We start from the raw sequence: 12,094 nt of genomic DNA on the forward strand, positions 1-12,094 counted from the left end.
AAAAAAAAAATAGAATGCTTTCTTTATAAATGGATTTTGTGTATTTAGGAAGAGTAAGATTTATTTTTTCCACTTATCCCTAGAATTTATTTTAAGAAGTATTGTTTGACTTGCTGGTGCATAGACAAGTTCGCCATTAGATCAAATCAATAGTACTTTTAAAATATGGTATACGAATGCCTTTTATCACAGTTTTAGTCATTAAACCAGTCAGCATATAGTGCATTGGAGCATTGATTCAAAACTAGCACAACTGACTGAATATTTTTCCATCTAAAAACTAGTAAATGGGTCTTAAGTTGAGTGCAACCACCTTAAACATTTTAGAGAAGACAAGATGCCTAATTTTTGCCTCTTCTCTCTAATTGTGATGTATTTTTATGAATAAGTAACTTTTTTTTTAAAGCAAAAACATTTAGACTAATTTAAAACTGCCATAACCAGATGTTCTTGCTGACAATTTCTGTGTAGGTTCTGAAATTTTTTTGTCTCAATTTAGTCGTAAAACTGTGGAGCATCATTCTTGGCAGATATCAGGAAGGTGCTGGGACAGCTGTTTCTTCTTGCCTGAGTATTAAAGTATAATTTCAAGACTCTCTTGATGATTGTTAGAATTAACTGCAGTGGTTACTTGAGATTTTTTAATTGATTGTAGCAGTGTCCATCTTCAACTCTGATGCTGATATTTTGACTTGGTGTACAGCATGACTTAATAGTATCATTTGTATGTGTATGTATTCATCTTAGTGCTGTGGTGTGTATCATAAATTCTACCCTGAATGTGTTTTAAAATAATTTGAGTTACAGCTAAACCTTTGCAATGAATGCTAATACTCAATGTTATTTTGATCTATTTTTTATGTAGTATTAACACTGAAGAAAATTCTTCATGTATGTTTTTTATGGGATGCTATTGATTAGTAAAGAAACCTAATGCTTATTTTTCCCTGTATTCTATTTATTCAGTGGAACAAGTTCCAGTAGAGCCTTACACCATTCCACTGTCTCAAGCTGAGGTGCTGCAGACGGGCAACGATGTGACAATGGTTGCTTGGGGCACTCAGGTCAGTAATGTTCTTCCAAGCTCTTTGTCACCCAGCACAGCCTAGGCTGAGGGTCAGGTAATATTTGAATAGCGTTGCATTCAAACTCAAGTGCCAGACAAATAACTACATGCATCTTCTATCACTATGCACTTGTATAAATGATTGTTAGTGCTTGCTTTCATGTGGGCCTTGCTTTTTATTGTGTAAGTTTTACCCATTTTTGATGGAGGCTGACTCTGGAAATGTGCAAGAGGTACCTGTGCAGCAGGTTAATGGTTTATCTACAATTTGGAAAGTGATAGATTTAAGAATAGGGCAGTGAGATGTGACTCTGATGAAGGCAGTGAGAAAGGAAAGTTCAAAATAGTGTGCTGAAAGAAAAGTATATATTTTTACTATGTGATTTAAGGAAGTGTAGTCTGGGGTTCCCTGTATGCAGAGTGTTAAAAATCCACGGAATGTTTAATACAAATAGGTATTGATATAGTTTAGATCCTAACAGTTATATTTCAAAGCTGTTCAGGAACATGACACACACCCACATTTGCACATTAAAATGTGCAAATGTTGGAAAATCTGGTAAGAGAATACGTCTTCATTTTCCAGCATTATAGAAAAGAAATTTGAGTCTAGTTTGGAATTACCAGAAATTGCTGTTTTCCTGGCCTTGTTGTATCTGAGAAGCTTTTAGAGGAGAGAGTGTTACAACTATCATCACAAGAGTATTGAATTGATCTTTGGGGTTGTGCCTTTTTGCTCTTGTTGTTTGAGGGTTTTGTGGTTTGTTTGTTTTTGTTTGACATTTCTAATCTTCACTGCTTTTCTTTGGTAGCTTCCTTGTCCTCAGGCTACTTGATCTCCTTTATACCTATGGTTATTACTAGTTTCTGATACTTTGCACTGGTATTAAATTATGGACTTCTTCAATATCTTTACTTGTACTTGTTTTTATCCAGGAGATAACTGATAAAGTAATGGCTTGAAAACTGGCTATGCAGATTTAATAGTATTCTGAATTTACCCGGTAGGCAGTAGTGCAGAGAGGACTTGGAATAAGATCCTTCAAAAAAGCTGTGTGCTTCGGTGCTTGGAAGAAGTTAAGACAGACATTCTTTTTGATGTGAATACTAATAGAACAGATGTGCAGCCCTAATCCAGATTTAGGAGCTGACCCAAGCATGGGTGTGGCTGTGTAATACAGCGTGGGGACAGATGCTTCAGACACACACAGTAAATCCAGTCTGCTCTGGCTGGGCCAGGGTTCTGCAGATGAGTTTGTGCTGGGGGTGCCTGCAGGCTGTGTACATAAACTTGGAATTTGATTACTAATTGTTCTACCAATCCAGAATTTACTGTCAGTAGGCAGATTGGTGCATGTACTCACTGGTAACTTCTTGTATGGATTTGGACATAAGGTAGTTGCTTGGCAGCTGCTGCTCCTGTCATGTTGCCTCATCCTGTCTTTCCTGGGTGGTGCTAATGGAGGACTGCAAAGGCTTTTAGTTCCTCTACAGTAGTGCTTAGTCTTTTATGGTCAATAATGAATCTTTATCCCCTGTGAATTAGGTAAACATTTTCACTTTTACATCAGAGAAATGGCAAAAACGTCCATCCTGTGTGCCATGTTGAAAATTCTCTAACGTTACAGCCACAGATGTATTAGAAATTTTAAACAAAACCACTGCAAGCTATATTTTCATTTTATGATTACTTCTATTGATATACCTTTTAAAATAGTCCCTTGACATTTAGCTATTCATATTTGCATGATGTAGATGTGTGTTTAAATCCATAATCATCTTGTTTCAGCATAGATTTTTTTTTCTGTGTAGAATTTAGTGCTGCTCTCTGACCCTCAGGCAACTGATGCTGTCTGACCAATGTCCATGTTGCTAAATTCTGCTGCCTTTGAGATCAAGATAATCTCATACAAATTGTTTCTTGGGAATGGTCCTTGACTTCCAACCCCTTGCCTATGCCTAGAGGTTACTCAATGGAGGTCACCTGGCACAGTCCAAATCTGTGTTATGAAACATTCTAACAATAAGGAGAGCACAAGACTTTATTGACAACATCATATCAAGAAATTCTTTTTTACACTTATCTCATGAGCAAATACTTCTTGCTGAGATACTCTTGGAGGATAATCTGAGTTGTTGTCAAAGCAGTTGTTATTTTCTGTGTTGGAGCATTTGTTTGCTTATGTTTGTGTTAGGGAAGCCAATGCTTGCAATATGTTTTGCTTAAAAGTGCTGTATAACATAATGTCAAGATAGAGTTTTGACTGTATGTAGTATTTCTTTATTTTCTGTTCTTATCATAATATATCATATGAGAAGTATGGTAATAGATGTGGATTGTTTTACATCTACTGTGACACAGTTATATATGCTATTAAATAGATTCCTTGAGTGGTGGATAGTGAATAATCTTTGTTCCAGTTCAGTAATAGCCTCTTGCTAGAGGGGAAGACTTTTTTGTTTAAGTAAAATCTTAATTATAATGATCAGATAATGCAACATTTGTAATGTTGGTATAAAGCTGTGTATTGGAAGACCAGTGAATGATTATATTGCCATTCTAGCACCCATGTGCTTTGATTGTGGGGTTCAGGACTGGGCATTTACACATAACTTTTTATGTGTTACTTGCTTTCTCTCCTAACTGTACATAAGATAAGGCTTTGGAGGTGATCACTTAGTAATTGACTGCACTTTCAAGAAGTTATAGTAAGTGTAGTTGCTAGGACTAGTAAGAGAACTTCTTGACTTTTTGGCTAAGATCAAAGACAGTGCAGTACTTTTGAATGTATGTAATGCTTCTTGCAGGGTTGCCAGTGAGTGCTCATCAAAATACATTACTTTGATACATTTGGGTCTTAGCTTAGTTACAGTCCTAATAAAAATCTTCTAAAACTTATTCATACTGACTACAAGTATAAAATAGCCATACTGTTCACTAAAAGATAATTATCTAGAAAGCAAGTTTTGTTCTTAGTGATTCTTCAGTGAAACTAGTTTTTGGAGTGGTGATAAAGTACTAGGAATAATGTAAGCAGTAAGTAAGAAGAATGAACTGAGTAGTAAATGGTTATTACTGAATAGAAAGGTCTCTGCTCAGCATGCAGATGATATGTTAAATCATTGCTTGTGTTCAGTATGTGTAGTTTAGAACAAGGTAAACAGAAATTACATGTTTATGTGGTGATAATACATTGCTTTTTCAGGTGCATGTAATCAAAGAGGTGGCATCAATGGCTCAAGAAAAGCTTGGTGTGTCTTGTGAAGTTATTGATCTGAGGACAATCTTACCCTGGGATACAGAAACTGTTTGCAAGGTAAGGAAATAATGCTTGTTAATTTAAAACCACAAAAACGCTAAGATTTTTCAAAGACCTAAAGTTTTTTAATTTGTATTTTAGATATTGTTCTGTATTTTTTGCTCTGTATCATATATGCAATGTAAATGCACATTACATGAACCAAACATGTGCTTTAGTATTGAAGGAGAATTATGTTTCAGGGCTCTAAATAATGTCTGAATATAAGTCCTTTGCATTGAAGCAGGGGGCAGTATTTAACCAGACTGCTGCTTGAAAATTGCTGGACTAGGTTGCTCAGAGCCCCACCCAATCTGGCCTTGAACACTTCCAGGTGTGGGCTACCCACAGCTTCTCTGGACAACCTGTTACAGTAAAGAATTTTTTTCCTAATACCTAATGTAACCCTACTCTCAGTTTGAAGTCATTCCTCCTTGTCCTGTCACTACATGCCCTCGTAAATAGTCTCTCTCTGTCTTGCTTGTAGGCTCCCTTCAAGTACTAGAAGGCCACAATGAGGTCACCCTGAAATCTTCTCTTCTCCAGGCCTGAATGATCCCAATTCTCTTAGCCTTTCCTCATAGGAGAGGTGTTCCATCCGTCTAAAAGATGAAACTGATGGATCTGTTGTTTTAAATCTGTTAATGACTGTAGTGTTAAGAATTAAGAAAGTTGTTTCAAGAAAAGTGTACTGTATGTTGGCTAGGTAGTTCAGCTATTTGTTATAATAAAAAACAAATAGTAAATGCTTTTAGCATTGCTCTCGTGTTAGTTTGGCTGCAGGCAGGCCATCTGATGTGAGAAATGTTCAGTTCAATTTTTCTGTAGGTCTTGACTGGTTTGCTCAGCTGAAAATAATTAGTGGTTTGCATTTGTGCATTAGTTGGGTGCATTATGCAACACTGAAACTTTTTAACTTAATTTGCATCCTGGACAGCTTTTAAGGTAATTGCCAACATAAACAGAAGGATGGAAACTACAGTTCTGGCTGGTTGCTGTAGCCTTATCCCAAGAGGAACTGCTTGCTGCAGCTGTTGCAGTTGACAGTGGCTTACAGGGTCAGTTTGGGTGATGGGACTTGTAATTCCCTTCCTGAGATGCCAGTGTAAAGGACCAAAACAGCAGTAGAAAAATTGGCTCTGCCAGAGGAAGTCCTCAACTATCCATTGATCTGCTTATGTTCTCTTTGTGGGCTCTTAAATGATAATGGAATTGCTTTTACTCTAGTCCAACCAATCAGCATATTATCAGCTGTTACAAGCTGCCCTTTGCCTCTGACTGTTACTTGTGTCAACCTCCATAAACATCAGGGCAACTTTTTGTTTTCTCTTGTCTTACATATGAGTGTGAATTATGTCCATTGTCTTTTTGTCCTGTTGGATGCTGTGCAAAAGGACAGTGCATGGGATAAGCTGCAACCTTCCTGCTTTTCTGCTGGTGCTGGGATGAATGGTCCTTGGCTGATGGGAATCTCTGTAGTACTGGAGAGCAGGACTTTGGGTTTTGATGGAAAAACAGACCCAGTTTTACAGCTGGGTGTGGTGTCCTTTGTGATCAGTAAAGATCATTATTTTAGTCTCAATTGGAAATATGTGCGACTTTAAGACTAATTTGACGACTCTGGTGTAGGCAAAAAGAAGGATGGGCTGAAATTGTTAGTGCTTTGGAGATGAGCAGTAATGTGTCAACATTTTCACTGCAAATACAGCTGCTTAGTCCACTTTCTGTAGCTTTTTCTGTATAGAAAATTATGTCATCCAAATGCACATGCCCTAGAGCTATGAGAAGCTGTACTTCAAAACTGCCACCAGAGGCCTCTTGTAGTCAAGTTAAGTGGTTGCTTTGACTTTGCATTGCTCCTATGAGCATGTTTATGAATATATAGCTCTGAGTGAAACATAAAGAATAAATGTAGTGAACCTAAATAAAAATCACTGCCTAATTTTACTGATATTTTCTTTGCATTTATAAGATTTTGAGATTATGTTCAGGTTTGAAATAGATTAGCATTTGTCATCTGCATGAGAAGGAGATGAGGTTGTACCTGTGTGGAGCAGACTAGCATGGGCTGAATGGATCCCAGCAGTAAGTGGAACTTTCTTTTCAATACAGTTCCTGGGATGGGTAAACATACAAACAGGGGCTAGATTTTTCTTTCGCCAATCTTCAGACTTCTAAGAACAAGTAATGAAGTTTGAGCTAGTTACAGTAGCTCATAGAGCTGTTCTAGAGAAATGGTGTCTCCTGAGGGTCATTCATCCCAGCTGTTTCAGCAGTCTGTTTTTGAATGCAATAAATTTGCCTCTGGAAATGTAATGGTTTAAAAGTTTGGGCTTTTAAAAAAAATGTGAGTGTAAAACCACTGATTGAGTGTAGTGTAAAGTTAGGTGAGGTAAACCATACCCTCATTTTATAGCTGAGAGATGACACCTACTGCTGACAGAAAGGCCATAAGTAAGTGACCTGTTTAAAAAGCATGTTAGACATCTCTTTGGTAGAATAGCAGCAAAGAATCTGTGTGTATGTGTGTGTGTGTGTTTTATATACACATCTATACATTAAAACACACGCTGGATCTGTAATCTTTCTAAAGTCTTTCACAACAAAAATGTAGACTGTACAGGTTGCACATGCACAGAGCTCTGGTATATTGCTTCTAGATGAGACATGATGCAGTTCTCTGTGAGCCCAACATCAGCTCTCAACATGTAGTTGTATAGGACATCATAAAAATTGTGTTCTTTTGTGTCAGAAAAGTGACACAAGTTTGTTTAAAGATTATGTGCTGCCTTTGCTGCTTCCATAGGAAAAATGTAACAGCAAAGAGTGTTCTTAGATTGCTGAGCCTCTTGTCTATATATACATTTTTATAGCACTATTTTATTTCATGGACCAGTGAAAAATTTGGTATCTTGTTTACTTTGACAGTCTTCACTGATTCCTGACTAAAGCTCTTGCTTTATTCCCTAGGGCTGGAGTATGAGTGATACAGCAGCTCTGATTCAGAGAGAGAGGAGTGAGCTGTCCATAGAGTTGATTTTTTTGTTCTGAGGGAGAGAATTCATTCCCTGTGCTTATTCTAACACCAGCATCCTACATCTGTGTGTTTATTCCTGTGTGAGTGGTCTGGGATCAGGAGTGGTTTCTCCCCGTTATATTTTCACCTGTAAAAGCGAACACATGAAATGAATGTGTTTCTCAACATGCACTGCAGATAATGAAACCTCTGCCTTGACCATGCTCTGCTGACTCCCCACACGTTGCACATGCATACAGACATCTGCATTCAGTGCAGCCACAACAAGGATGTCAGTTCCTAATCCAGACAGGTAACACTTTCCAACTAGTTAGCTGTGTTATTATTGAAAAACTAAGCTACAACCAAGGGTGCTGATTGAGAAACCAAAACATGAGATGTGTATGAAATATCTGTAAAATTGGTTTCTTATTTACCTACAAAACTGTTTAAAGATACTTTTTCGCCCTTTCAGAGATTAAGTTTTCTGACAAAAGTTTAATTCCTTTCTCTATACTTAACAGATTTGCTTGGAAGCTTCGAATAGATTAAGGCTGTGTGGATTGTATGAACTATTGGGTGGTGTGGTATTGATTAAAAAGCCAGTGGCAAACTTCCCAGTGCTTCACTGGTCACACTCAGGTAAAATTCTGTAGCTGTAGTGGCTTTTGTACTGAAGAAAATGCATGTATGGGAAATCTAACTCAGGATTAAGTATTCTTAAGGGATTGTGCAAATTACTGTTGGGTTTTTTTCACCCCAAATTGAGCTAATTTTCACTGATTTTTGCAATTGAAAATTTGAAAATTAACATGTTTATGCTTTTGTATTATTTAGAAGGCAAGTATTTGCCACACATGATGAAAATTTGCCTTTATTACCTAATTAGTTGTCTTAACTTTCTCTGAACTGTTGCTACCATAGTGCAAAAAAATGCTTCATGACTTAGTAATAAAAACACAGTAATCTGAAATGCAGCATTAAGGGTTTGTGGGTTACTGTGACCTGGATAGCTCAGAATTTTGCAAAAAAATAGTGGTGCTTTGGCAGCAGCATGGACTGACATTATCAAGGATAGTAATTCTGAAGTTGCACTATATGCAGTCAAGTGAAGGTGTGTATGTAGCTCTGGGCACTTGGTGTTGCTTTGCTCTTCTTTAGGAAGGGTTCTGCAGACCTCCCCACTGTAACTGCTCCTCAGGCTAGAGAGCCATCTGCTGCTCATTGGAAAGGGCAAATCTGAACAAAAGAGAAAAAACGAGTTCCATAGAGGGAACCAGGGGGTAATACAGCCCTGGTAGTGTATCAGGGGCAAATTCTGTGCTTGTTTTCCATCGAGGCTATGTGGTGAGAGCTGTTTTTACAGTGTGTGTTAGAGCATTCTCCCTAATGCACAAGTGGCATTTTTCTCAGATGTTGTCATCAGTGATTGAATTGTCAGCAGTAGATCTTTGGTGTTCTATATTTAATAGGCAGCATGTCATAGCAGACCTATGGGTCTACCAGCTTGTTGTTCCCATTCCTTTAAGTTTGCTTCATCTATTTGGACTGTGAATAAAGGAAAATCAAGATCAGCCAGCCCGAGGTGGGTCTTTTTATGCATTAACTGCACTCACCAGGCATTGAACTGTACAATTGTAGCACAGGTATCCTGGGATCAGATTTGTGTTTCTTGGCTATCCTTTCTTGATCTTTTGCCATTTTACGTGTTGCTCCTTGGATTTTTTACTGAATGGATCTTGTACCTATAAAACGTGATTAAAGTTGTACTTCTTGCATGATGACAGTTAACTTGGTCACTGTTTCCATAAGAAACTTGTGTCTTTTGCTCTTGTAGTTTCAGGTTGCTAGAGCGTGCTATGGACTTGCTTGGCTTCCAGAAGCAGAAAGCTGGAGCCATGCTTGCAGGCAGGCATTTTAAAGTTATGAGAATATATAATAACCACTTTAGAAACAAATTATTTGTATCTTTGCTCTTTTATATTTCAAGAAAGCTTTGAATGGAAGCCTTGTTGTTTGTTCCTATGCATTTTGTTGTTTCTGGGAAGTACCTCAGTGCTGAAGCATTAGTGTCTATATAGTTCTTTTTTCTCCTTTCTCCCTCCTAATATAGAAATAGTTCTCAATCTTTTTACATATGTATTGATAAGTGATTCTTGAGAAAGAATCTGATTATTGAAAACCTTGAATAGAACAAAGGCATTTGTGTATTTTTTATTGGCATTGTGCTGATGATATTGTCCACGAGTTCTTCATAAGACCTTTTCCCTTTTGCTCATATTACATATTACAAGCTTCAAATTTAAAGGCACTTAGGCAAATAAATAGGTGGTGGTACATAGTCTATAGTTAGAAGCTATTTTATAGTTCCAATATGTGTATTTATTTTTTCTTCCTTGCAACTGGTGCTGATTGAACTCTAATGGAAGCTGGGATGAAGTGCTGTGGTGGTAATAATATATGAATCATTCTTCCATAGAGATAATTATTACTTCTCTACCATATTGCCTTTCTTTAAAAGCCTGTAGCTATTTATCCTGCAGTTGTCACTTAGTTGAGCCAGCTGCTTTTTTAAAATGTTTTGGATGCTGTAGATTCTTATTATTTGTGCTTTATTAACCTTTACCCCATGGGAATGCACTTTTAAGTTTTCCTGCAATAATTTAGTAATCTTTTCGATGACATTGACATTTGTGGTGCCAAGGTTTAATCTGCTTTTCATTGAATTATTGTCTAAGAGCATATGCATTTATTAATAGCATAATGCATTGTATTTGGCTTCTTGTAAGTATTTTCTTTTCACGGTGAGCCTTCTGTGAAGGCAATCTGAAATGCTAGTAATACAACATTAGATTATGTAGACTGCAGAGATTTCCAAATGTAAATATTGTGGATTTTTTTATAGTAAGATTTTTATTTTTCATCAAGGTATTTTCCCAAGGTCTTAGAGCTGTCCCTAGTAGGATGACAGCCTAAATGCTGTCCTGATGGATATATTGTTTAGACCTGGTTTTCATTATGCTGTTACCTTCTCTGATACTACTGGTGTGGAACTGGACAAACTGTTTACCATTCCTGTCATCTTTGTACTTATAAACTGCTTTCCTTTTTGGTTTGCCACACAACAATGCTCACCATGATCAATGGGTTACTTCTAAATAACCTCAATATATATTCTGTGGTAACTTTTTCTGTCAAGCTACTATGGAGTACTTCTAAAATGCCCCAAGTCTCTTGAAATTCTTTTAACCTGTTTGACTCTTTTAACCTGTTTGACTCTTTCCTGCTGGTGAGCTGAATTTATGGATGAAATCCTGAATGTCTGAGTACCTTATAGACTCATTATGATAGAAAACAATTGTTTCCTTGCTTTATGTATTATATCTTCTTGTTATGCAATTTTGAAGGCTCTGGCACACATTAAGACCTTTACCATACTGAAATGTTTGATTTTCTAGATATATGTTAGTAAGTACTTTATTACTATTTTTATCATATGGAGATTGAACTAATCTGAAAACCTTGCAATTTGCTTATTTGTTCTGTGTGTGTAACTTGCACTGTGCTGAAATTTATCATGATAGTTCACTTAGTAATAAGATAGAGCAGGACAGAATTTACATGGGCTTGGTGGACATTTTGCTTTTGCATGTGGATATGGGAAACCAAAATTTACTGTCCTGTAATGTCGTGACAAATGTCCTAGAATGAGATGCATGGATTAAATTATACCACTATTATATCGTGGTTTAACACATGCAAAAAACAGGTCTTGATTTTTTTTTTTCCCCCCTTCAGAAACAAATCAGGCTAATTTTTTTCCTAGCTCGTTGTTTGCAAAGTATGCTCTTGATATTTAAAGGTGCTACTACTAGTAATTTAGATTTGATGTGCATATTTGATAATCTTGAACTTTATATGTTTCAGAACATCCTGCAGACATTTTTTCAGCATAAAAGCAAATAATATAATAAAAAAATCAATTACATTTTTATATGGTACTACATTTCAACAATGTATAGTAGCAATTTTCCCCCCCTTATCTCTGATTTCCATTTTTTTTACATAGAACTAACCCTACAGAACCAATAAACTGCCTGTTGTGCAGATCATTCTTTTGCAGATAACACAGGTCAGAAGTTCAAGTGACAGATCTTACCTTTTAGTCTGTTCTGCTTGAAATTTTGCTGCCAGCTAAATTGCATATAGATTTTTGGTGTTTGTTTGCTGGATACAGCAGCTTATTAGTGGTGCTGTGGCACTCATGTGGCTTCATCTTTTGAAAGATGCTCAGCTGATTTATCTGTGAATATCAGCCCTTTAATATCTCTGGAGATTTTTGTACCTGTATATTTTTGGCACCTGAGTGCATTCTGTTTTCTGTGCTAAAAAAGTTTTTCTGTTATTCACCTTGATTCTTGTCCTAAGCACCAAGAGAAAAAAAAATTTAAAAGAAGAGGTATCTGATTCCAGAGTTTGTCTCTCACAGACACAAAGAATGGGAGGAATTAATGTTGCAACATTTGCTACTGCTCTTGTTGTCCTCTTCTTTCAGGTATTTGTTTTCAGGGATGTGTTATATTAATTTCTAGCCCTTGTACTGGAAGTACAAGCTAGTTAAATGTGAAGCCAAATGAAAGGAAGTGCTCTGAGCTGTGGCATACAGCATCATTACTTGGAGAAGAATGGAAAAAATTTGGCCATAGTGGTAGG

At 36.8% G+C, this 12,094-nt stretch overlaps 1 protein-coding gene across 1 annotated transcript in view; it reads left to right on the forward strand.

Moving 5' to 3' along the window:
- The window catches only part of LOC103811831 (2-oxoisovalerate dehydrogenase subunit beta, mitochondrial-like), a gene marked incomplete at both ends in the record, with an annotated part of 37,476 nt that overhangs the window by 8,980 nt on the left and 16,402 nt on the right, over nucleotides 1–12,094 (forward strand). Inside the window, 2 exons of the mRNA XM_009084828.1 lie at nucleotides 967–1,064; nucleotides 4,273–4,383. Of these exons, the coding sequence (XP_009083076.1) occupies nucleotides 967–1,064; nucleotides 4,273–4,383 (209 nt within the window). The remainder of the gene's footprint in view (nucleotides 1–966; nucleotides 1,065–4,272; nucleotides 4,384–12,094) is intronic.

The sequence above is a fragment of the Acanthisitta chloris genome, unplaced genomic scaffold (genome assembly GCF_000695815.1).
Source record: "Acanthisitta chloris isolate BGI_N310 unplaced genomic scaffold, ASM69581v1 scaffold12541, whole genome shotgun sequence".
Lineage (NCBI taxonomy): Eukaryota > Metazoa > Chordata > Aves > Passeriformes > Acanthisittidae > Acanthisitta > Acanthisitta chloris.